Genomic DNA, 26,692 nt, shown 5'->3' with positions numbered 1-26,692 from the left:
TCTCACATCAGTCCACCACACAACCACTCTGTTCGTAAGCACTGCCAAAGGAACTTACCTACAGAGGAGTTGATCCTCTTAATGAGGGTAGCAGTGTCTGAAGCACATTCAAACTCAAATTCTATTTTTGCGATTGACAACCTTAGCCAATACAACCCAGAAAGCATGTGGGGTTGAGAGGCCAGAAAAGTGAAATAAAATCAACATTCCAGAATTGGGAATTTTAAAGGAGCAAGACAAATATATTACTAACAAGATGAGGATTCTCTCCGTTGTCACATGAATTACATGTTTATATACTACAGCTAGCTTTAAAGACCTTCTTCATGTTACCACCATCAGCATCACTCCTACTAGGAAGGAAAGATGTTACATAATAGCAATTCTTACAAAAGGGCAGGATTATAGCCTGTAAAATATTTGATGCTTGAAAACTACTGCTCTACTGGGAACCAGGAAACGTAACGAGCACAAATGATCAAATATTGTATGCTGTACACTTTAACTAATGGAAGACATCCCTACGCTGAGATATACTGCATGAGAGCTAACCAATTTCAGGATACTTACTTTCCTGTTGCTCTATATGGGCTGGAGAGCTTTAGTTCAGATTCAAATACAAAATTTCTATTATGTATGACCTGCTGTGGAAGCTCTGACCTTGCACAGCCATTTCTTGAAATGGTTTCCCATCTTCCTGGGTAGGATTTTACAAGGTTTTCTGCATTTCCTCTAGTGCCAAACAGAGAGATCATCTCTAGAAAATGCTCTCAACCATCAGATTGGTGTAATTAAATTTGCCTTGCCTGTTATGTTCTGAGATTTTAACATTACAGAACATTGGCCAAATAGCACAATCTAAAAGCTGTCCCCATGAAATAGCTTGGATATAATTATTTTTACCTTCCTCAGGGCTAAAAGAGAGACCTTACAATGTATGCCTCTTATGTGCAGCCAGCACACACTTAAGCATAAATTGTGGTGTTCTCTCCCCACTTCATGCACAGACTTTCCTATTAGGGTACTTCATAAGACTATTTCTGAATGGCACCTTGTGTTGTATGTGGCATTGGACAGGTATAAAGCACTGAAAATTCCTGTACTGGAATAGATTAACAGTGCACATCTACGGTGGTAGCCAGTCTGATGGCGGCCATTGCCAGAAGCATCAAAAGAAGGTTTGGAGACTTCTTGAAACTAGAGAGTCAAGAAATGCAGCATACATCACCACATGTTAAGTTATGAACCTGGCAACTTTTTAAAAATTATTTTCAGAGGAAGTGATAAAATATAATTATCAAAGTTACTGATTTCAGGTAAGCTCACGTGACAAATGAACATTAAAACAAGCTTTACTGAAAGACACAAGACCTTTAGAGCTGCTGAATTTGCATACCATACTGACCCACACTAAGGGCACTGTCAGCAAAGTATGCAGGAAAATCATCCTCAAACAACCTATTAGTTCAATGTACTCACACAGTCACACTGTTATTCCAGAGGTCCTAGGTAAACCTACATATGCTGGAAAAAGAGCAGTTACTCACCGTAGTAACGGTGGTTCTTCGAGATGTGTCCCCGTGGGTGCTCCACAATAGGTGACGGGCTTCCCCGGCGCCGCAGATCGGATCTTCCAAGCAGTTTCTGCCGGACCACGCATGCGCCGGCGCGCGCCGCTCCCTTGCGCGCTCCTGGCCATGTGCGCGATCCGGTCCCCGCCAGTTCCTCGACCAACCGCCTCGGATGCCCCTGCAAAACACTAACAGAGGTCTGAAGCGGGGAGGATGGGCGGGTAGTGGAGCACCCACGGGGACACATCTCGAAGAACCACCGTTACTACGGTAAGTAACTTCTCTTTCTTCTTCGAGTGTCCCCGTGGGTGCTCCACAATAGGTTACTACCCAGCAGTAACCCAAGATAGGAGGTGGGTAATCGGATTATGTGCAGCTTGCCCCCGAGAGGACCGCTGCAGAGAGACGGGTATCCTCTTGGAATACCCTGTGAAGGGCGTAATGTTTGGCGAAGGTGTCGTAGGATAACCAGGTCGCCACTCTGCAAATGTCTTTTAACGCAACGCCCTTGAAAAAAGCTGTTGATGCCGCCACCGCCCTAGTGGAATGAGCCCTGGGAGTGGCCGATAAAGGAGTCTTTTTGAGCTCATAGCACATTTTTATGCAGGATACAATGTGCTTTGAGATTCTCTGCGAGGAGAGACCTTCTCCTTTCGATTTGGGAGCGAGGGAGACTAGGAGTCTATCCGTTTTCCGGAAGGACTTGGTCCTGTCTACGTAGAAGGCTAGCGCCCTCCTCATGTCCAGGAGGTGTAGGCGCGCCTCTTCGTTGGAGTTATGAGGCTTTGGATAAAACGAGGGTAGAACAATAGGTTCGTTGATGTGAAACTCGGAAGAAACTTTGGGAACAAAGGCTGGATGCAGCCGTATGGTTACCGCCTCCTTGAAAAAAACAGTGCAGGGTGGCGTTGCCATGACTGCCGCGAGCTCACTCACCCTACGAGCTGACGTAATTGCAAGAAGAAAGGTCGTCTTTATTGTAAGGAGGCGGAGGGGAACCGTGGCCAAGGGCTCGAACGGTGGTCCCATCAGTGTGGTAAGCACCAGGTCCAAGTTCCACGAAGGTGGAATCGGTTTCCGAGGGGGATAGAGGTTTACCAACCCTTTGAGGAACCTGCTAACCATAGGGTGGGCGAACACCGTGTACCCTTCCTCCTCATGTCTGAACGCCGAGATGGCGGCAAGTTGGACCTTTAACGAGGATAGCGAGAGTCCTCCTCTCTTGAGGTCCAGTAAATACTCTAGAATTGTAGGTATAGGCACCGAAAGGGGGGCCAGCTGTTTGGTAGAACACCAAGCCGTGAAGCGAGTCCATTTTTGTTTGTAGGTCTTCCTGGTGGAAGTCCTCCTGCTACTTTCTAGGACTTGCTGTAATCCCACTGTGCATGTGCTCTCTAGGGAGCTGAGCCATGGATTAACCACGCTTGCGGTCGCAGGCTTCGGGGGTGCGGATGCACTATGGACCCCTGGGCTTGCGTGAGCAGATCCGGCGCCACCGGAAGAGGCATCGGTGGACGGTCCGACATGCGCAGGAGTAGGGGGAACCATTGTTGGCGATCCCACGTTGGGACTATCAGGATCATCCGGGCCCTTTCCCTCCTGGCTTTTTGCAAAACTTTGTGGATCAGCACTGTGGGAAGAAACGCATAAAGCAGGGGGCCCCCCCATGGGATCGCGAACGCATCCCCCAGGGACCCCCATCCCAGTCCTGCCCTGGAGCAGAATCGTGGGCACTGCTTGTTGTGCTGAGTGGCAAACAGATCTATTTGGGGAAAACCCCATGCGTGGAAAATCGGCCGTAGCAGATCGGGACGGATCTGCCACTCGTGTGTGAGTGCAAAACGCCTGCTCAGCTGGTCTGCCTTCACGTTGTGCGCACCCGGCAAGTATGAGGCTTTCAAGATTATATCGTGGGCGATGCACCAGTTCCATAAGCGGATTGCTTCCGCGCATAAGGCACGGGATCGAGCTCCTCCTTGCCTGTTTATATAAAACATGGTGGAGGTATTGTCTGTACTGATCCCGACGACTTTGCCTTGTATGTGGTCTCGAAAGTGTTTGCAGGCGTTGAACACTGCTCTGACCTCCAGTACATTGATGTGTAGTGACTGTTCCGTGGGTGACCACAGTCCTTGAGTCACCTCTTCGCCCATGTGCGCTCCCCACCCTATGAGGGAGGCATCTGTAGTGAGAAAAACCGATATTTGCGGCTGGTGGAAGGGTACCCCTGTTAGCAAGTTCCTGGGGTTTACCCACCATTGCAGGGATTTGCGCACCCCGGCTGTGGGCAACACCACCCTGTGAACGGTGTGTACTGCCGGTTTGTATACACTCGCCAGCCAGTGCTGCATGCTGCGCATGTGTAACCTGGCGTTCTGCACTACAAACGTTGCCGCTGCCATGTGGCCCAGCAGCTGCAAGCACGTCAGGACCGGCACCGTAGGGCTGAAGGTGATGACTTGCACGAGGGAATCGATGGCTCGAAAGCGAGCCTCTGGTAGGTATACTCTCGCTGTAACCGAGTTTATGCGAGCCCCTATGAACTCTATGTCCTGTGTGGGGTCTATTTGTGATTTTGCCAGATTGCTCACCAGGCCAAGTGAGGAGAACGTGTTTGCTGTGACGCGTATCATGCGCAGAACCTCCCCTTTCGAGGCCCCTTTGAGCAGGCAGACGTCCAGATATGGGAAAATAAATACCCCCTGTCTGTGCAGGTAGGCTGACACCACTGCCAAGGTCTTGGTGAAGACTCTGGGGGCCGAGGAGAGGCCAAACAGTAGGACCTTGTATTGGAAGTGGTCGTTGCCTACCATGAACCGGAGGAATCGCCGGTGAGCCGGATGGATGGTTATGTGGAAGTACGCGTCTTGTAAATCGAGGGCTGCGAACCAGTCTCCATCGGCCAGAGCTGTAAGGATGGAGGCGATCGTGGTCATCCGAAAATGTTGCTTGCGCAGGTACCTGTTGAGGCCGCGAAGGTCTAAGATGGGCCTCCAGCCTCCTGTCTTTTTCTCCGTGAGGAAATACCTGGAGTAGAACTCTTTCCCGTGCAGTTGCTCCGGCACTCTTTCCACCGCCCCTATGAGCATGAGATGGTCCACCTCCTGCCTGAGCCTCGCTACCTGGGAGGCCTCCTGGAGGTGGGGCGTGGGTGGAGGTCGTGACGGTGGGAGCGACTGGAAGGGGATGGCGTACCCCGTGGCTATGATCTCCAGCACCCATTTGTCTGTGGTGATCCTTTGCCACTGGTCGTAGAATGGTCGGAGGCGATGGTGGAACAGCCGCTTCGGATGACCTTGTGCGATGGTAGTGATGGCGCAGCCCTGGATCTGTATGTCAAACTTTGGCCCCGCCCCGAGGACGCACGGCTCTGTTGTGAGCGTCGCCTGGGAGTTCTGTACTGCTGGTGCTGTTGATGTCGCCCTTGCTCGTAACCCCTGTGATACTGGGGGCGCTGTTGCTGGTACTGGTACCGCCTTTGCTGAGGGTAGTACCTTTTCTTTGTGTATGGTGGGGTGTAAATCCCCAGGGTCCTGAGTGTGGCTCTTGAATCTTTACTGGAATGAAGGACCGAGTCAGTTGATTCAGCAAACAGCTTCTGCGAGTCGAAGGGAAGGTCCACTATCTTCGCCTGCAGATCCCTCGGTATACCGGAGGTCTGGAGCCAGGACTCCCTTCGCATCACCGCTGCGGTTGCTGTGGAACGTGCTGCCGTGTCCGCAACGTCCAAAGCAATCTGAACGCCCATCCTCGCAGCCGCGTAGCCTTCTTGCACTATGGCCTTGAGGACCGGCTTTTTGTCCTCTGGAAGCGAGTCCATGAGGGACGTTAACCTGGAATAGTTGTCAAAATTATGGTTCCCTAAGTGCGCTGCGTAATTTGCCATTCGCAACGTTAAAGTGGAGGAGGAGTAGACCTTTCTGCCGAACAGCTCTAGCTTCTTGGCATCTTTGTCCGTTCCCCCTGTTTTAAATTGAGATGTTTTTGATCTTTGTTGCGAGGACTCCACCACCAGGGAGTTTGGCTGTGGGTGGCTAAACAGGAACTCCATGCCCTTCGCCGGCACGAAGTATTTCTTATCTGCTCTCTTTTGGACAGGCGGAATAGTTGCAGGGGTCTGCCATATCGTAGTGGCGGACTCTAAGATCGCTTCATCAAGCGGTATTGCTACTCTGGAGGAGGCCGGAGGTCTCAAATTTTTGAGGAGCTTATGGTGTTTCTCTTGCACCTCTGCTGTCTGGATGCCTTGCGTGAAGGCCAACCTCTTAAACAGCTCCTGAAACTGTTTGAGATCGTCCGTAGGATGGACGTCCCTCAGGGCCGTAGCCTCGTCCGGGGAGGAGAGCGAGGAACCGCTGGGGTACGTCTCTCTGGACCCTTCCGGTTCCTGCTGGTGATGGTACACCCTCTCGCTGGAGGTTTGCGAGGGAAAATCTCGGGGTTCCATGACCAGTCCCCCCTGAGATGCTTGAGTCTCTGTCCCCGGTAGCAATTGCCCTCGGGGGTACGAGATAGTTTGTGGGGATCTTTCCCTAGTAGATTGCCGATGGTGTGTATGCCTCGCGTGGTAGGGGCGACCATGGCAGTATAGGCACTGTTCTTGGGAAGGTGACCTAGACCACTCCCTTGGTGCGTACCCTCTGCGTCTGGGGGAGGGAGATCGTCGAGACACTGGAGAGAGCGATTTCGCATAATAGTCCAGTGGTTCAAACCCCAGAAAGGGTGAAGGTGGTGCCAGCCATGGCGAGGCTGGTTGTAAAAATGGAGAAGGGGGCTCCGGGTAGGCTAGGGGAGACCCCTGCCTTCTGGTTGGAGTCTGCAACATAAGCGGAGGGCTGTGAGAAAGCAGCTCCACAGCCCTGTCCGGAGAGGGACTGCAATGCCTCCTCTTGTGTGCAGCCTTCCCCCTCCCTGGAGGAGGTGACTCCGCCCCCTGACGCGCGGGGGATCCCGGCCCCGTCGGCACCGTGCTAGGCACGCTCGAAGGCGGTGCCGCACGTGCGGTGTCCTTCTGCGCCTGCAGGCTACGTGCCTGCGCGCTCTGCACCGCCGATTCCCTGGGGGTCGGTGCCGCTGCCTGCGGTGCCACCGGTACCGGCGCTTGTTTAGCCGCCGCCCTGCCTGCGGTGCGGGGCGGCTGGCTGATTATCGGAGGCTGAGCCGTTTCCACGTGGCTCTCCGTGCCGCCGCCGATCAGCTGTTGCTGCGGCTGGGGGCTGCGTGCTCCTCCCGTCCCACTCACTGTTGCTGCCGGCAGGGATCAGGCTGGAGAGACTTTCCTCCGTTTTTGCGCTGATGGAGTGAGGGAGGCAGCTTTCTTTTTAAGGGCCCCGGAGGGTCCCTCCTGCTGCGGCCGCTCCGGCACGTCTGGCTGGAGGGCCTTATCAAGAAGCAGCATTTTAATCCGCATCTCTCTGTCTCTCCGTGCTCTGGTTGTTAATTTAGCACAGTAGGCGCATTTCTGTGCCACATGGGACTCCCCCAGGCACCTTATGCATAGACTGTGCCCATCGGACGCTGGCATCGCCTCTCGGCAGGACTCACATTTTTTAAAGCCTGAAGAGGACATTGTTGGTGAGTCTTTGAGTTTTTAAGCGGGTACTTAGCACCTTCTTTGTGCTGTTTTCCCCGTCCGATGGCCTGCCTCAGCAGGAGGGCTGATGGCCGTAGCTCCTGGCCTCCGGCGCTTGTTACTGGGACTGGACTGAAGCTGTCCCACTCGTAGTTTGTTTGTTGTTGTTGTTTTTTTTTTTTTTTTTTTTGCAAAATAACAACCGGCTAACTCGTAGTAGCCTAAGTATCTGAAAAACTTTTAAAGAAAAACAGATAAAGCCGTTGAATACGCTATTTGGCCTTAGCCTAGTCGGATTCCGTCTGCAGCCGACGGCGGTTAAGAGGAACTGGCGGGGACCGGATCGCGCACATGGCCAGGAGTGTGCAAGGGAGCGGCACGCGCCGGCGCATGCGCGGTCCGGCAGAAACTGCTTGGAAGATCCGATCTGCGGCGCCGGGCAAGCCCGTCACCTATTGTGGAGCACCCACGGGGACACTCGAAGAAGAATTACAATTTTGTGACAAAGTACTGAACTCTCAGTACAATAAAATGGCAGCTTTGCGCTCTTAGAAGTGAGCACAAAAGCCCGAGTACCTCAATTATACCATAACAACTGTGTAACCCTCGACCCCAAACACTTGAGCTGAGCCAATTAGCTCCATTAATTTTAAGTTTAAGCTTGGTGCCAGAAATGAAAAAAAAAAATTAGGACATTTGTTGTCAGACCTTGTGTGTGATCAAATATATATAAATATCTCCCATTTCCCTTCGCCCAACCTCTGAAGCATAGCTGTGACTCCAGAATAATGGCTGTAGAGAAGCAGTTAAGGGAAAAAGAAGACTGAATATTCTATGGCAACCGACTCAATGAAATAAATCAATGAAAAAATTTGTAGAAATGTGTGTCTAGTTCCATCATTTTAAGCTTCCTTGGGTGTGGGACAGTACAGAAGAACTTGAACACTGACCTTGTAGCCCTCACTACCATTTCCCTTTCTTTAACTAGGCACTGACAAGTTCCAAGTCCATGTTGGAGCACTTATTGGGCAATTTTTTTTTTTAATAGAAAACACCAAGTCTGGCCTTGTCTTTGAACACCTGTGATTAAAGGGACAATATTCCGAAAAGGAGTGAAAAATTAAACCTTTGGTCACCTGTTCAAATACAGAGTAAACATTTTCTACTGCCTTCTCCATACCTTGGAAAGGACTATGGAAGGCATATGGAGTTTTAATTATAGGTACCCTGAGTTCTGTGGTGGGATCTAAAAGTCCCCAAAAGAGCTAATTCCCAATAATAGTATAGTAATTCACGACTGGTCTCTAACATTTACCAGGCAGGAAAAAAAACCTCACATCATACTCAGGATGACAGTGCTCCCTTGGCACTACTTACGGATTCAGCTGACAATGATGAAGGGAAAAAAAAATCTTTCCCAAGCCTTCTCTAATTTAGAATGTGTCTCGGTTTTACCTGATGAAGGTGTCCAAGGAAGGCCTGAGCCTGGGCTGTAGAGATTGCCCCTCCAACAGGCACAGGCTGCTTCTGAAAGTCCAGGCCATTTGTCTGCGCGCCTGGAGAGGCAAAAGAGATTACAAAACCACTGAACAGGACTCAAAGAAACATGAATTTTTAACTTAATTCTTTCTGAAGTCTCCTGCTACTCTGAACTTTTAATTCTATGAAGTACCCTCTTATAACAAGGGTTTGCATCTTCCCAGAAATTAAAGCCACACTTTCACTACCAGCAATTATATATAATTTATATACATAAAATGACAGCCAAATATGAGCAGCTTCACAGCCTCCTCAACAACTATCATCTTGATCACCTTGCCTCATCAGTGCTGACGATGGTTTCACAACTGGATGCTCTGTAACTGCATGTGCCTAGGGATAAGCTTGTAGTTCAGTTTTACATGTACTCTATCTAATAGCTTAGTGCTGATGGTAATTTTGAAGTTCAGACTGCTGGGGAAGGATCGTAGTGGTAATTACATAACACCTACTTCTTTTTCATTAGTAGAGCTCAAAGGGCTTCATGCTGTAAGATATTTAAGAGAACAAAAAGGATTCTTTCAGGAAAGTGTAGGGGGAGGCAACAAGGAAATGGTAGTATCACATGTACATTAGAACACAATGACACCTCTTCTGATAGTGATATAACCAGTGTTCTGATGAATATTTGTGCTGAAGTCTTGTTACATGAGATTGCTCGTTTTATCATCTTTTATCCACTTTGAAACAGTTTAGAATGGATTGCCTTTTTAAATTTTCTCCCCTTCCCTGCAAAGCCTGGAAGAACAGAAAGCCCAAAAGCTAATGCTGGTGCATTTGGTTGAGAGAAATGAAAAGTACTGGAAACTTCTCCCCCAAGATATTGTCAAAGATTTTCTGTTCTGCTAAAAACACAGCCATAATACAGTTTCAGGAATAATTACTCCTAATAGTTAAATTACTCTCTCTGTTTAAAATGTACCTAATTTCCACCCTGAATTAAAACAGTTTCCAATTCCAGGCACTGTAACATATTATTCCTTTTTCTAGTAGACTGAACTAAATTAAAATGTATTTGTTCTTCAGATAGATATATACAGGCTAGGGAAATCACCCCTTAAGCTTCTTTTTGACTGAGCTCTTTGCAGCTATGACTATATAAAGCCTATTTGTCTATTTTTAATATTTTCATGACTCTTCTTGGGATCCTCTCCAATTTATCAGCAATGTTCTTGAATTGTGGACATCAGAACTGGATACAGTATTCTAGAACCGGATGAACCAGTACCAAATATAGAACTAAATTAACTTATCTACTCACACTCAAGATTCCCGTGGATTATACATATGAGGATTGCATTATCATTTTGGGCATCATCACAACACAGGAAGCTCGTGGTTAGCGAATTATCCACAACGAACATCAATTCTTTCTTAGAGTCCCTGCTTCCTAGGATAGAGTCACCCTTCTTGGAAGTATGACATTTACAATTAGGTCGTTCAAATATATGCTGTTTGCTTGAGGACAATTTACAGAGTGATTCAGATCATTCTGTGTTTGTGACCTGTCTTTTTCCTTATTTACCAATCTGCATGTTATCTCAAAACTTTCAGTGATTATTTTGTTTTCTTCCAAGTAACTGATAAAAATGTGGAACACTATGGCTGTGTCTACACGTGCCCCAAACTTCGAAATGGCCATGCAAATTTGCATGGCCATTTCGAAGTTTGGGGCACGTGTAGACACAGCCTATATGGCCAAGAATCAATTCCTGTGACAAACATACCCACTCCATGTGAATCCTCAATAACAGTTACATTTTGAGATCTATCAGTTAAGACAGTTTTAATGTTTTTGAAGTATACCATGTTGATTTTATATCTTTGTATTGTTTTCTTCAAAATGTCCTGTAGTACCACCAAGTTAAATGCTTTAGAAAAGTCTAAGTATATTGCATTAATACTGTTACCTTTATCAACCAAATTTTTCTCAAAAATATATCAAGTTAGTTTGAAAATATCCATTTTCCATAACACCATACTAATTTACAATTATATTAGCCTCTTAATTCTTTATTGAGTAATAGCACCTGCCATGTAGACATAACCTTTGAGTGCTACCGCCAATACCTCCCTCCCACTAAGATCAGATTTCTCATACCCACATCCTTTCTAGCCACACATGCATGTTCGTCAGCCTCATGCCCCATGCCACTGTTACATGGAACTTAACAGGTGAATCACTCTTACAGCAGGTCTATGCTACTGCTTAAGTCAGCAGTCAACAATCTGTGGCACAACAGGGTAATCTGCTTGCAGGCTGCTAGACATTCTCCCAACACTGATCATCTGCAGGCACCATCCCCTCCAGCTCTCAGTGGATAAGGTTCTCTGTTCCCAGCCAATGAGAGCAGTGGGACCAGTGACCAGCATGTTCCTGCAGTGCCTTCATCTGTAGGCATCACTTCCAACAGCTCCTACTGGCCAGGTACAGAGAACTGTGGCCACTGGAAGCTGCATAGGGCACTGCCTGCAGATGGTCAATGTCAACATTATGTCTCACATCGCATAATCCAATTACCCTAATGGCAAAATGGGCTGCAGTTGCCTACACTGACTTACGTCCATCTAACTTATATTACTCAGGGATGTAAAAAAGCACCCACTCCTGCTTAACAATGCTAGTTTCCTAGCATTCACACTGGTGCTATGTCAGCAAGAGATGCTCTGCAGATTCAACAGATTCCACTTCTTGTTTATCTTTTAAGATGACAGAAGACTCTTTTCAGATACAGATTAACACACTTGGGCTGGGGGAGTCACACTCAGGCTGGGGGGTCATACTTGGGCTGGGAGGGCTGGCTGAGTCACACTCAGAGGCTGGGAGGAGATACAAACAAAACATGAAAACTGGCAAATCGGCAACACGGAACAGAAGGGGGCAAAAGGCGGAAGGGAGGAGGGGGCAAAATGACTTCTTGTGGAAGTAGAATGACTTCTTGTGGAAGTGGAATAATCATGCTGATGCGAGAGCATGCTCCCATTGGTATAGTGCATCTTCACCAGTTACTCTGCAGTTGTTGGAGCAGCTGCACTGGTATAGCATTCTGCCACAAAGCTCCACAGAAGAGGGGAAGGTGTGGGGAGGGGATAGTGGAGCATCTGCATGGGGACACTTTGAGAACCACAGTTACTTTAGAGCAGGGATTCCCAACCTATGGGTAGGGACTCAAACATGGGTCACCTTTAGTTTTGTTAAGGGTAGCCAGCAGCTCAGATCTGCATGTGATCTTAAAGAAGGCATTTGAAGCTCCTTAACACTGCCACACCCAGCAACTTTCTCTATCAATAGGGAAGCAATTACACATTACAAAGGCCTTTGGTATTCGTAGCCATCCCAGGCAAGCCACTTAATAGACTCCGTGCACTAAGTCATTTTTGCCCTCTCCTCCCTTTCCCCTTTTGCCCCCTTCTGTTCTGTTTTGCTGATTTGCCAGTTTTCATGTTTTGTTTGTATCTCCTCCCAGCCTCTGAGTGTGACTCAGCCAGCCCTCCCAGCCCAAGAGTGACCCCCCCCCAGCCTGAGTGTGACTCCCCCAGCCCAAGTGTGTTAATCTGTATCTGAAAAGAGTCTTCTGGCATCTTAAAAGATAAACAGATTTATTTGGGACTTAAGCTTTCATGAGTAAAAAACACTATCAGATACATGGAAGTAGAAATATAGAGGCAGGGAGAGATATATGTATATGTACTAATATATCAAAGAAGGGAGACACTTATCAAGTGTAAGACCAGTGTTAAAAAGGCCATTTCAATCAGGGCGGATGTGAATTACTGCCAATAGCTGATGGGGAGGTGTGAATACCAGAAAGGAAATTGCCTTTGTAGCAAAATAACCATTCTAAATCCTTATTAAGTCTTATTCAATTTTATTACATTTCCAAATGAATTACAGAACTGCTGCTTCTTTTTGTAGTCTGGATTTTTTTTTTTGGTTGAAGAGTGTCTACTTTCAAATTCATTACTAGTGTCCATGGAGGTTAACAGCAACAAAGGGTCCTGTGGCACCTTATAGACTAACAGAAAAGTTTTGAGCATGAGCTTTCGTGAGCACAGACTCACTTCATCAGAGGTTGGTCTTGGAAATCTGCAGGGCCAGGTATAAATAAGCCAGAGCAAGGGTGGGGATAACAAGGTTAGCTCAAGTATCGGAGGGGTAGCCGTGTTAGTCTGGATCTGTAACAACAATGAAGGCTCCTGTGGCACCTTGTAAACTAACAGAAAAGTTTTGAACGTGAGCTTTCGTGAGCACAGACTCACTTCATCAGATGCATCTGAAGAAGTGAGTCTGTGCTCACGAAAGCTCATGCTCAAAACTTTTCTGTTAGTCTATAAGGTGCCACAGGACCCTTCGTTAAGGTTAGCTCAGTCAGCAAGGGTGAGGCTTACTACCAGCAGTTGATCTGGAGGTGTGAACACCAAGGGAGGGGAAGCTGCTTTTGTATTTAGCCAGCCACTCACAGCCTTTGTTTAAGCCTGAGCTGAGGACGTCGAATTTGCAGGTGAATTGTAGCTCAGAAATTTCTCTTTGGAGTCTGGTCCTGAAATTTCTTTGCTGTAGGATAGCTACTTTTAAGTCTGCTACTGTGTGGCCTGGGAGATTGAAGTGCTCTCCTACGGGTTTTTGTATATTGCCATTTCTGATATCTGATTTGTGTGTGTTTATTCTTTTCCGTAGAGACTGTCCAGTTTGTCCGATGTATATAGCAGAGGGGCATTGCTGGCACATGATGGCATAAATTATATTGGTAGACATGCAGCTGAATGAACCCATGATGGTGTGGCTGATCTGGTTAGGTCCTGTAATGGTGTTGCTGGTGTAGATATGTGGGCAGGGCACGAGGTTTGTTGCATGGATGGGTCCCTGAGAGTGACTGTGGTGCGGTGTAGAGTTGCTGGTTAGGATTTGCTTCAGGTTGGCGGGTTGTCTGTGGGCAAGGACTGGTCTGCCTCCCAAGGCCTGTGAAAGTGGGGGATCATTGTCCAGGATGGGTTGTAAATCCCTGATGATGTGCTGTAGAGGTTTTAGCTGAGGACTGTAAGTGATGGCTAGTGGTGTTCTGTTGGTTTCTCTCTTGGGCTTGTCCTGTAGTAAGAGGCTTCGTGGCACATGGAGGTTAAGAGCGTTCTACTATTTTATCTATTTTACCTTTCTTGGTGTCTGATTTGTGTTCATTTATCCTTTGGCACAGAGACCAGCACATGATGTCATATCATGTTAGTATATGTGCAGGCAGATGAGCCCCTGTGGGTGTCGCTTACATGGTTCAGTCCTGCGATGGTGCTGCTCATATAGGTAAGTGGACAAGAGTTGGTAATGGGGTTCTTAGCAAGGACAGGTTCATGGGTTAGTGTTCCTGTGGTGTGGTGTGTGGCTGCTGGTGAATATTTGCTTCAGGTTGAGGGACTGTCTGTACAAGAGAATGGGTCTGTCTCCCAAGGTCAGAGAGTGAGGGACCATTTTCCAGGATTGTCAGATGATGCACTGATAATTTTAGGGGCCCACAAATATGGGCCTGACTGCTCAGCTGGAGTACAAATATGTGCCTGCACAGGACAAGTTTCTGCCTAGCAACCTTTAAAAGGCATGGTCTGGCAGACTGATGACTGGTTTAGCTGCGCGCAGTAAGTGATAACTAGACATGCATCTGATGAAGCAGGTCTTTGCCCATGAAAGCTTATGGTCCAAGATATAGTAACAGAGAGGAAGCCGTGCTAGTGTATACACTATCAAAACAAAAAGCAGTCAAGTAGCACTTTAAAGACTAGCAAAATAGTTTATTAGGTGAGCTTTCGTGGGACAGACCCACTTCTTCAGACCACAGCCAGACCAGAACAGACTCAATATTTAAGGCACAGAGAACCAAAAACAGTACGCAAGGAGGACAAATCAGAAAAAGATAATCAAGGTGAGCAAATCAGAGAGTGGAGGGGTGGGAGGGAAGGTCAAGAAAGGTCCAAGACATGTTAGTCTATAAGGTGCCACAAGACTTCTTGTTGTTCTCGAAGCTACAGACTAACACAGCTACCTCTCTGATAGCGGTGTTTTGTTGTCTTCCTTTTTGAGCCTGTCTTGAAGTAGGTGACTTCTGAGTACATACCTGGCTCTGTCAATGTCTTTCTTCACTTCCACAGATGGGAATTTTAGCTTTAAGAATACTTAATAAAGAAAGGTCTTATAGATATTTGTTTCTGTCTGAGGGACTGAAGCAGATAATGGTTGTATCTTAGGATCATGTGAGGTGTCCTGGACAGAAGCTAGAGGCATGTAGGAACAAGTAGTGGTCAGTAAGTTTCCTGTATAGGAGTTTATGTGACCAGCATTTATTTGTACTGTAAATATATATGTAAATAATTGGAGATACACATCTCCCAGAACTGAAAGGGACCTTGGGAGGTCATCTAGTCCAGGTCCCTGCCCTCCTGGCAGGACCAAGCACCATCTGTGACATCTATTTGCCCCAATCCCTAAATGGCCTCCTCAAGGATTGAGCTCTCAACCCTGAGTTTAGCAAGCCAATGCTCAAGCAACTGAGCTATCCCTCCCCATTCCCGTAGTATCTAGAAAGTTGATCTCTTGCATGGACTGGTCCAGGGTGAGGTTGATGGTGGGGTACAAATTAACTGTTCTGCAACTGGTGTTCTTTGAAATGTATTGTTCATATCCATTCCCAGATTAGATGTGTGTGTTTGGTTCATGAACCATTCCCTCAGCAGTACCCATAGGGGAGAGACTCTGGCAACCCTAAGAGAGAAGGCCTCATACAGCGATATCAGTGACACTGCTTGCTCCTCCAACTCTCAGCTCCTTCTTGCTGGAAACTCCAACACTTGGGAAAAAGGTTGAGTCATGGAATGGACATGAGCAATGTATTTCAAAGATCATCAGGTACAGAACAGGTAACTAGCTGTCTTTTCATCTCCCTCTTCAAGTGATTGCTCACGTACATTCCACATTATGACTTCAAAGCAGTACCCAGAGAGGTAGATAGGCATTCATGGACACTGAATGCAGTACAGCTGGGCCAAACCCAGTGTTACCTCTGGCTTGCTGAGTGATGGAACAGGGAGACAAACATGAGGGCCAAGGAACGTGCTGCAGCTCTACAGATCTCCTGGATTGGCACGTATGCCAGGAAGGCTGTCTGGAACCCTCATGAAATGACTTCTCAAACTTTGCTAAGGCTGCCCACATTAAAATGGTAGCAGCCAAGGGAGGGTTGGTGGTTGGCCACCCTTAGTTGCAGGCTGGAAGTGGAATAAATTTTATGGCCCAATAAAACCAGTCTCTTGCAGTACTTATTCTTTGATATTGACCTGGTTGCTCCTACCGCTCTTTATGGTTGACCACTTCTACTACTAAGGATTGGGGGCAGGATGAATGTAAAGGTCCCTCTGTCTGCTAGCCAGAACAAAGTATTTCTTCTCAGAACTTTTGGCAATTGGTGGCAGAGATGAAGGTGTCTGCCAAAGGGCATTAGTGATTTTTGTGACACCTTCAAGTAAAGGCAATGCCACCCTGGTGGGCACTGTGGAGCTAAGCACATGAAAAAGTTCATCCGCAAGTTCCTTGAGCTCCTCAGCATGGAGTCTCAAACTGAAGGTCACCCAGTTGAGAAGCTCTTGAAGTGTCTTCATATCATCACACAGCACACCAAATAGAGGGGACTGGGAGAAGTTGCTGGTTTCCTGGGGCCTTCTGGGATGCAGCCAGGTCTCAGGGACTTGTACCTGCTTGGCTGGGTGAGCTCCCAAGGCTGAAAACCATTCTGAAGCCACTGAAATTCAAGCAGGCTTGCTGGGAAGGTTGAGGGAGGCCCCATAGGTTCCAGGGAAACCAAGGCCCTGGCCCTGCGGCCAATCTGAAGGGTGCATTGTTATGGGCTGCAGCAGGGCTGGTGACAGCAGGGCCTGTCCCGGCAGGAGGGAACCCTACTCGATACCAGCATCCAAAGCCTTATAGTTACTACCCAATGACCAAGAGCAAGAGGGTCTGTGACTGCCTTCTGCCTAACAAGAGTTAGAGGCCCACAAATATGGGCCTTACTTCTCAATTGGGGTACAAGTACGTGTGAGCAGGACAAGTCTCTGCCTAGTGACCTTTTTAGAAGCATGGGCTGGCAGGGGGTGACAGGAACACAGCAATCAATGCCCGCCACCACTCACTTGGTGACATCATGCAAAAACGGGACAGTGACTTGGAGTGGGTCCTACCACCCAAGGACCACCATGACCATGAAGATCAACATGATAGAGATCAGCATCAATGCAATGATTATGTTAATTATCTGACTGGTTCTGGGAGCAGTGACAAGGTTTTGAGGAAGCAGAAGATGGGCCATAGTGCCCAATGTAGGGAGCATGAGCTTTGGCCTGCCCACACCAAGGCTCTAGCAAGCACAGCCCCAAGTCATGCTTCCTGCATCCACTGTCAGGGAACAGAAAGGAGTGTGTGAGGATCATCTCCAAGTAACAGAGACTTGAAGGCTTTGCACCAGGGAGCACTAATGGGACAATACCTTGGGTAGGAAAAGTGTCTGCTGGGACAGAAAACACCCAGAAAGGGCTCAGTGTGGTCTTTCTATCACTTTGGTGTGTGTCACCAACACTGTCAATGCCAAAATGTCCTGCACTGTCCTAAAGGCTTCAGGTGTAGATGGCCCCTCCATACGTCACAGGCCTTCATCGCTACTCTGTGTTGCTGGAATGGGATGGGCAAGGCTGAACTGTTCTGTCTGAGTCAGTCTTGACTTCCAGAGAAAGGTGTCAAGCCACTGTGGGCTTTGACTCTCCTCTTGACTACCGCTTTCCCCTATGTGATGTCAGAGAGCATCCCTTCACCACAGTCTGTTTTCCAGACTAGAGATGGTGACAGGGAACAGTGCTGTCCTGATAATGGCACCAGCACAGCACTTCTCACCAAAGTTTTGATGCTCGAGGCCAAGTCCTACCTAATCTCTAGATCTCAAGTTAGTGTCAACTCCATTAAAAGTTGGAGGTGAATGTCCCTTTCCCTTTTTGTTCAAAGCTTGACCAGTTTGCAAATCTGCCACTTCTGGCTAATGTGTGCCTTGCCTAAACAACTCAGGCAGATGTGCAGGTCACTAAGAGGCACAGGACACTTTTATTCTAGACATGGCTTGATGCCTGGGGACCAGGGCACACCCTGACTACATGCTAAATCCCACCTGGAACATTATCAAACTTACAAACTACAACGAACACACACATGAAACTACTCAGAGAACTATATAAACAGCGCAGACTGCATTCGCACAAAGAGCAAAAACTGGCTGAAGCACAGCTGTTCCATTGCACCATCAATGGCAGCAAGAAAGAACTAAGGTGGGGAGGAAGCACGTGTCACCTCTTACACCACAACATGAAGGTATCGCTTGCCAGAGTTGCTCCCCTATGGGTACTGCTGAGGGAGAAACTTACAGTACCAATGCACATGATGAGAACACACACACAATGTAGAATGGATACAAGGAAGTTGGGAAATTAAGGATATTAGCTAAAACAGTCAGTTGTCCTGAAGGCCTGAAGTAAATTTTATCCTATATTCACACATTATAATATAAAAAACAGGCTCCCAATTTGACATTAGGTGCCTGGATAGAGGTTAGGAGAGGTGTCCAGAAGCTCGCTATTTCTCTCTATCCTTAAATGCCTCCAGAGGACATCCAATTGGCCTTCCTGGCCAAGGATGGCAATTAGAAGCAGTATTTGGAAAGAAGTTTGAAGAGTTTTGTTTGAGGTAAGGAGAAGGTCCCCTCTGAGGAAAAGTGATCACAAGCTCCATAACTTCAGCAGTAGCTGACTTCTTTGGTGCATGAGACCTTTGTATGAGATACATAATAAAAGTTACAGTCCCATTCAGACACATGGCTGACATTAACCTGCACGAGATACCCAAAAGATCCAATTTATTTTAGGCCTCAGTAGGGGACTTCAGTAAAGTTCCAAAGTATCACAAACTACCATTTGTCTCAATTCTAACTACAGTACTTCTCTAACCATCATAAACCTTCTAATTAGTCTCTTAGAACTTGCAAAAGTATATCAACTTTGCCAAGAATTACTGCATTTTTCCTTGAAGTTACAATCTCTGCCCCACGTAAATTCTATATACCTCAGCTATTTGTCATGAAGTGTGAAAGCTTCTCCAGTTCATAGGTTTTAGATACACAAATGATTCAAAGAGAGAAAAAGAGCAATGATTCATTGTAGTTAAAAGATCTTCTGGTAGTATATGAGAAATTCACATGAGCCACAAGCGCCACTGAGAAACCAGCAGAGTTTGTAACTTCTTTTAACCCTGAAAGTAATAAAAATAAATTCTCTGAGATCAACATCTGCCAGATGACTAATGCCACCTATCATGTGTTTGAGCCTTGGAAGGCCTGGTTCAAAATTTTACTAACTGCTAGTGTCCCTGGTTTGTGAGCATAAAAACAATGAGATCTAATACAGACTTGCCACAAAAATTCTGGGCTCTGTCATCTTGCCCACTGAGTTTATGAATTATGAGCCTAAAATGAAGAGCTCAGAGACTGTTTTAATTTAATAGAGATGATACTTCTAAACATTCAAACACATGCCACAACCAAGTTCAAAAGTTCAGGAATATAAATAGTGATTCCCAACATTAGGGCACTTAAATGATGAAGGCACTTCTTCACATCATAGCCTTACTAGAACAGACTCAGTACATAAAGCACACAGGTCCAAAAATCGTTGTCAAGGTTGGCATATCAGAAAAGCAAAGGGATGTGTGGGGGGTGGGTGGCTGGGGGGTTTTAAGAGTTAGATAAAACCTCAAAGTATGTAAAAGAGTCCTTACAATGGGCCAGGTAGTTGCTGTATTTGAATATGAATGTTAGCTCTGAGCATTCCCTCTGTAGACTGTCCCTTTTCAGTAGAACACAAAAACTCTCAGGTTTTTAACAGAATGGCCCCCTCCATTAAAGTGCTGGCTGACAGCTTTGTGTAGTTGGAGATTTTTGATGTCTCTTCTATGTCCATTCATTCCTTATCCAAGAGTGTTTGCAGTCTGTCCTATGTACATGGTATGTGGGAACTGCTAGCACACGATGACATACATGTTAGTTGAGGAACATGAGAATGTGTCTGTGATTCTGTAACTAACATGGTTAGGTCCAGTGATGGTATCTCCAGAATAGATATGTGGACAAAGCTGGCAACAGGGCTTGTTGCAAGGAAGAGTTTCAGGATTAGTATTAGTGTGGTATATAGCCTGTGATTTGTACTGTATCTAACTCTTAACTTCCCCACCCCATCCCCTGACCCCATCCCTCTGCTCTTCTGATTTGCCAACATTTATAGCAATTTTTTTGATTTGTCAACCTTGATCACAATTTTTGGGCCTCTGTGCTTTACACATTGAGTCTGTTCTGGTCAGGCTATGATGCGAAGAAGTGGGTCTGTCCCACAAAAGCTCATCACCTCATAAATTATTTTGTTAGTCTTTAAAGTGCTACATATGACTGCTTTTTTGTTTTGATAGAATACAGACTAACAGGGCTCTCTCTCCGTCACTATAAACCAACAGGTTATCACAGTATCTAATCCCTCCAGATCTATTTATCGCTGCCTGTTCTACAGCTGAGGTAGGTTATTGCTGAAACAGTAATATATAAGAGGAAGAGCAGGCTATGTACAAAACCACATCATCCTTTGGCTACATACTTTAGCCATAAAGTATTTTGATAATTTACAAAATAAAGTTACTTTGAATATACTGCCAGCATTCCTTGTAAGTTGTGTGCTTGTACAGCCTCTCAAGAGAAATTGAACTGCCGCTCAGCTCATTAGCAGAGCACCCACAGCTATGTTTTGTGTTTTTCTTGTTGGTGCACATTCCCACATGCTTCAGTGCATATAAACTTTATTCCACACATGGATGGAACAGATTAGAGGGAACATTGCTGCCAGATAGCAGTGCATTCCCTCCAGCATCTCTTATCTGCCTCTCCTGTTCTGTTCCTACTCAGAGGCTGTAATATAGGCAGGAAGTTGCCGTGACTAAAGTAGGGTACAAAATTTTCCTCCAGCGTCAGTGCTTCTGGAACAGACACAGACACAGAGAGAGAGAGAGAGAGCGAGAGAGAGAGAGAGAGAGAGAGACAGGCAGGCAGGCAGGCAGACAGACAGACAACGAACCATGGTTTCCTGAGAAAGCCTACACAGTTCCAAAGTAAGGCCACTTGAGAGGATCTGAACAGGACTGGAACTTCTGACCACCACCAGAGAGGCTTTTAAATTAATAATGGATTATTTTTATGTACAAACAAACAAAAGTCTTGAGACTCACTCACTCTCTGGCACTGCCACTACTTATAGAAATTACAAATTGAAAAGGCAGTTGCAGGGAACAAACATATGAAGGAGCTGAAAAAATCTGACTGGCTCCACCTATTGACAAGAAAACATCCATCAATCTTCGATTAGTACAGACAACACTCCATTATCCTCAGTCATATTGTTATTAAAGCCCTGCACAAAAACATTGAGAATCACCAGATAAAAATGCCAGCTCATTATAGTTCCTCCTAGAGTTGAAATACAGAATGAATACTGTTATTCTTATTGAAGCAAGTCAAGGGAAAAAATATTGTTTGTCCCATACAACAAACCCAGACTTCTCTAAAAGCAATGAGAAATTAGTGCTTACAAATTAGAATTTCCTGACTAATTTCCTGGACTTGTATGCAGAGAGAGGCTGAGTCTGAGTTATTTCATTCTATTTATTTTTCATCTGAAGTTTTCATTTCTATTCTGTTTCCAAAGAGAATCAGTTTATTAAATGGCATCTAGAAAGGATGGAAAGGACATAACAATTTTTAAAAATTTAACTATAAGTAAAAACATTATGTTTTAAACATCAGTTTAATTTTAAATAACACATAATGAACTCTACTCTCCATCACATACAAGCAGCTCTTATGTAAAAGTATGTTATAACTGCAGTATCAGGAAAAACTGAGAAGAAGCTAATAGGTGTTAAAGTCTACTTCAACTCCACAAGCAACTTCACTTTTCTATGGGGGTGACATGGGAAAAATTATCATTTTATGCGAGGAGACAACATCATTTGCTTAAACAAACAGTTAAATATCCTGTTAACGTATTAAACGGCAAGCAGGGATCTCTAAGGATGTCCACACTGCTATGAAACACCTGTGGCTGGCCTGTGTCAGTTGACTTAAGCTCACAGGGCATAGGCTAACAGGCTGTTTGACTCTCGTTTACATTTCTGGGATTGTGCTGCTCATCAGCTGGAGCTGTGGGACCCTCCCACCTCACAGGGTCCCAGAGCTCAGGTAGCTATACTATAATTAAACAGCCACTGAGCCCTGAAAGCTTGAGTCAGATGGCACGGGCCAGCCCTAGGTGTCTGACCGCAATGTAAACACACCCTAATAATTTAAAAAAAAAAAAAAAAAAAAAAGTACAGAAAACAGCCCGAGTATTTATATGCAAATAAAGATTACCCATTTTAAAGCCATTCATTTCTCCCAGAAGGCAGGGTCTGAGCACTGAATGTTCATGTCTTACCTGTGTTCCCATCCCCACTCTCCATTGACGGTTTACTGGTTTCTGACGGATTGTTCATTCTTGAGTCTGCATCAGAAAGAGGTAAAGAGATATAAAATAGTAAAGTGGTAAACCTGGATGCTGTCTTTTCTAACAAGCTAAGTATAAAATATTACAAGCCTGAATCATATATATCTCACATACATTAACCACAATCAGAGGTGGGGTCACAGTAACGTATGGCTAGAGGGAATTCAAGAATTTATCTGCAGTCCAATGGTGAATGTTCAAATAATGAACTGGGCCATACTTTTTAAGGATAAAACTCAGCAGCCATATACACAAAATAAGAAAATATTGAGAGAATAACAAAAACTGAGAGGGCAAGGGTGCCCAATACCATGAAACAATTATAGAAGCAAAAGTATGGTGGAAAAGTAGCCATTTCTAGATTCAAACAGATTCTATATATATTTTTGTCTTCCAAAAATAAGGAAATTCAGTCATTACAAGGAGAAAAATATTTATAGTGTCCTGCATTTTCACTTGATAGGAATGTCATCAGTGTAAAATTATTTTTTATGATCTTTTCAATCTCCCCGTTCTCCTAATTTCCACATTTGTCAGTTTAATGTAAATAAACTGGGCAGAATTTACATTTTTGTACCTTTGACAGATAACATAGGTCTATTATAAAGACCATTTATTTTCATGAATTTAAATTTTCACAGCTACAGGATATTATGTGTGGCTTTCAGAAGGGGTCAGACAATTATTTGATAACAGTAGATACTCAGACTGACAAAGTTAAAACTTTATAGGAAGTTAAGTACAATTTTGTCAACATCACATGTAAAAAATAAATATCTTTAAATCAACCTCAGGTAACTTTTTTCCTTATGTTGCCCATCTGTAAATTTCAATTACTATTAGTGGAAACACTTTTTTTTTTTTTTTATCAGTTGTGTCTAGGGGGAGATTTACATTTATCAATAAAAATAAGCCAACCCTAAATAAGTTGAATGTACAGAGCCTTCCCAGGTGGAAGGGAGAGAATACAGTTTCAAGTATCTAACAGCTGCTCTCAGCAAACAGCCTCCTCATTTCTTGCTAGTAACTGCAGCATCTCACATTACCATAGGCACAAGAAAAATCAGACTATGTCAAAGTGCTTAAGCAGAATAATTTTGTACAGGGAAAAACAGGCAAATCCTCAAACATCTTCTATTCTCAATTAGTCAGGACACAGTCTTTTGACGGGCTTTTAATATAGTTGCTCCTGTAATGGGTTTTCACTAATGCAGAGGAATAGTCTGAAGAAGGCTGACCACTGTCACAAGATACTCTACTCTGTTATAAATGCTTCTACAAGTGTCCTGGATCCTTGTTGCCTAGTGGCCTGCAAATGTAGCTGAAAACAATGATAGTAAGTCAGCTAATTGCATCAGCCAGCAAGGCCAACAGATATGCGGGCCCCACAGCAAAGTGTGTGTGGAGGAGGCAGCTCTATGACCCCAGAAAGCTGAGGGCAGCAAGCCCTTAGTGCTGCTGGGATCACAGCACCTCCAACACACAGACCTCAGAGCCAGGCACAGCACTCCAGTGGCAATTCAAAGTGGCCCAAAGCTTTAGTCACCACCTCTTCAGTCACCTGCTCCTCCCAACAGCAGGCCTGACATCAGTTACTAAACAACAGAGGAAACTGAAGCCACCCTCAGATACCATAGCCACCATTGGTACTGAAAATGCCAACCTGCACAAGGAAAGGCATCCCACAAAGAACAGGAAAAAGAATGGTCAGAGCTAGAGGGAATGGAACCTCAGGAAAGCTTGTGTGGGAAGAAAGGAAAACAATTAGACCCAGCAGAAGAGAAGCATATGCAGGGCTGAAGAGGAAGAGCCAGGAAGGAGGAACTTAAGTGGAAAACAAAAAGCAGTTTTTTTTTAAAAAATTCAAAAGTGATTAATTCATTTCAAAATACAACAATAACTTTCCTGACATAACTTATCAATGTAAATTATTGATGCAGTTCAGCTTGCTATGGCTTGAAAAATCCAGTCACTTATAACAAGTAAGAATCTTTCCAAAGTGAGAGACAACAGGTTCTACAGAATCTCAAATTTTGCTATTTCTGAGAAAAATGTTCTAGCTTTTATGGCTGAGATTAAACCTTGCAAATGTGAGCCAACTGTAATGGATGCACTGACGTCTGCTTGAACCGACTAACATGCATCCAGAGCCCATGTCACTGAAGGGCGTTGGAGGTGGCACGGCTTCAGAGTGGCCAGGAGAGGTCCGGTTGCCACTGTCAGGAGGAGCAGGAAGCTGCAGTGTATGTCCTGCACCCTTCTCATCTCCAGAAACTGGAATACATTAGTCCGACTTGTGGCATAATGGGTATGAGAAGACAAAACGCTCCAGCAGAGGGCTATTAGTCAACCATCCCATTGAAAAGGTATATGGGATGTGATCTACATGTTCCTTCTATATCTTTCTCTCTCATATAGCCATTAACTTGAAGTAATGTCAACAAGATTGCCATCCCAGTTAAAAAAGCTCTCCACTCAGTGGCCAGAAGGTCTACTAACACTGGTCTTCAAAATGAGTGGGGCCTGGCTCCTGAAGGCTATAACTACCCACAAAGAGCCAGTGCAATAAATCTCTGTTCACTGACACCATAGCAAACAGCTGTTTGTATGGCCCTTCCTGGCTACTCCTTGCAGATAGGTCTCCCTGTGTCAGACCAGCACATGATTTATTTGTATGAGTGACTACCTGGCACCTAATTTTCTGAGGGAAAGCATCACAAGAGGCAACTGGCGTTAACTGCAGGCTTTGATTTTAGCCAGCAACAGACCAGAGACTTGATCCAATAATGAAAAATGCATGACCTGTAGATGACTAAGCAAAACGACTTGGGATACATATGTATTTCAGCCTGGTGGCAGCCTGGGGCTAACAGGTATTGGGGTAAGTTTATCAAGCCCTGAATACAAGGGGATGTTTTGAGTTTACAAATGGAAAAGTTGGTCGGCAGGATCACAAGGGGAAGGGGAAAAAGTCATCTCCCTGTTAAGCTGTGCCCCAAACCATGAAAAAGACTGAGCCTTTGCATGAAGGAAACAGCACTGTGCTCACCAAAGTACTTCATTATTGAAATTAACACAATTAACTGGGGCACTGATCATGACTGGGGACTCTAATGGAACTTTATTATACATTGTTATTACTGAAGCTATTGAAGAAAATAAATTGGTTACAAAGTACTACAGAATATAGTGGACACTCTCCCTCTCTTTTTATAGAAGGCTCATTCAGCAAACCTTTGAAAATATTTTAATATTCCACACCTAATGGGCAATCAGTAGTTTGTCTTTGATGAAGCTGCAGACCCCAATCCACAGGGCAATAAGAATAGTTTTTGCCAGACAACACTGGGAAATCAATGCTTCAGAAAGAGGTTTATAATGGTTATTTAGGGTTAGATGTATATGGGTAATTTAGGCACCCTGTAAATGTACTTGAAGTAAGAATATTTTAGTATTTTTACTATTAATATTTTACTATTCTTACTATTACTTTTACTATTTAATATTTTACTATAAGATTCACCTCTTGCAGCAATATATTTGTAATATTCATCAAATCCTTAAACACCACTGCAACTAAAGAGAGAAACCCAATGAAAAAACTTCTTGCCGGCACTACTTTGAACCCAAGGAAGGAAGATTCTTCATTATTATTTTACCAACTTAAACAAAACATTTTTTGTGGGGGGGGGGGGGGGGGGGGGGATTTTTTTTGTTTATTTTGCACAAAAAGGAACAAGGACTCTAAAGTGTGTCCATTGTAAATAACATCACATGCATCTAAAGCACAATGCTGTTATCAGTAAAATATACACTCTGTAGGGCACACAGATCTACAGTAATGTAATTAATTTGTTTTGTAGATACTAATTTTTTTTCACAATCTTTCACTTGAACATCTTTCCCCTTTAGACCTTTCTTAAGTTTTAAATAAATGCCATGGGCTTCAAATTTCTGTCAATATCACCTAAAAACAAACCCTCAAGCACAGAAGGAAGGATTGAAAGCAGCAGGTGCATGACTGAAATCAAACTCACAGGAGCTTTTACATTCATTTAGGTTACTCTGACAGCAGAATTTGAGTGTAACACAAGGCACTACTGTGCCAGGCTTCCACTGAGCCTCAGATATTTCTAAAGGTATTCGGGGGGGGGGGGGGCGGGGGAAGGCTTAAACAAGAGTGGAGTGATAACTAAATTGCATATTAAGCTCTGCAAATACATAAAATCATTCTAATGTAGAATTTCATGCACTGTTTCCCCTCGCCCCATTCAAGGGAAACTGCCACAATACATCAGAACCAACATAAATAATTCCCTTCTGAACACAGAGATTCCTCATTACCTGCAAAACACCAAAT

General features: G+C 45.0%; 1 protein-coding gene across 7 annotated transcripts in view; it reads right to left on the bottom strand.

Annotated features, from left to right (window-relative positions):
- Nucleotides 1–26,692, bottom strand: part of POU2F1 (POU class 2 homeobox 1) — a 252,484-nt gene that overhangs the window by 118,678 nt on the left and 107,114 nt on the right. For all 7 annotated transcript variants that reach the window (XR_012646068.1, XR_012646069.1, XM_074998134.1 and 4 more), the window contains 2 exons: nt 22,264–22,329; nt 8,599–8,699 (listed from right to left, as the gene is read on the bottom strand). Coding sequence is in view for 5 of the 7 variants with exons in the window: in XM_074998134.1 (XP_074854235.1) it covers nt 8,599–8,699; nt 22,264–22,329 (167 nt within the window). In the remaining 2 variants the exon portion in view is untranslated. The remainder of the gene's footprint in view (nt 1–8,598; nt 8,700–22,263; nt 22,330–26,692) is intronic.

Source organism: Carettochelys insculpta, chromosome 1 (genome assembly GCF_033958435.1).
Source record: "Carettochelys insculpta isolate YL-2023 chromosome 1, ASM3395843v1, whole genome shotgun sequence".
NCBI classification, from domain to species: Eukaryota; Metazoa; Chordata; order Testudines; family Carettochelyidae; genus Carettochelys; species Carettochelys insculpta.
Note: the sequence above shows the minus strand (reverse complement) of the source record. Positions and strands in the feature narration are given on the sequence as shown.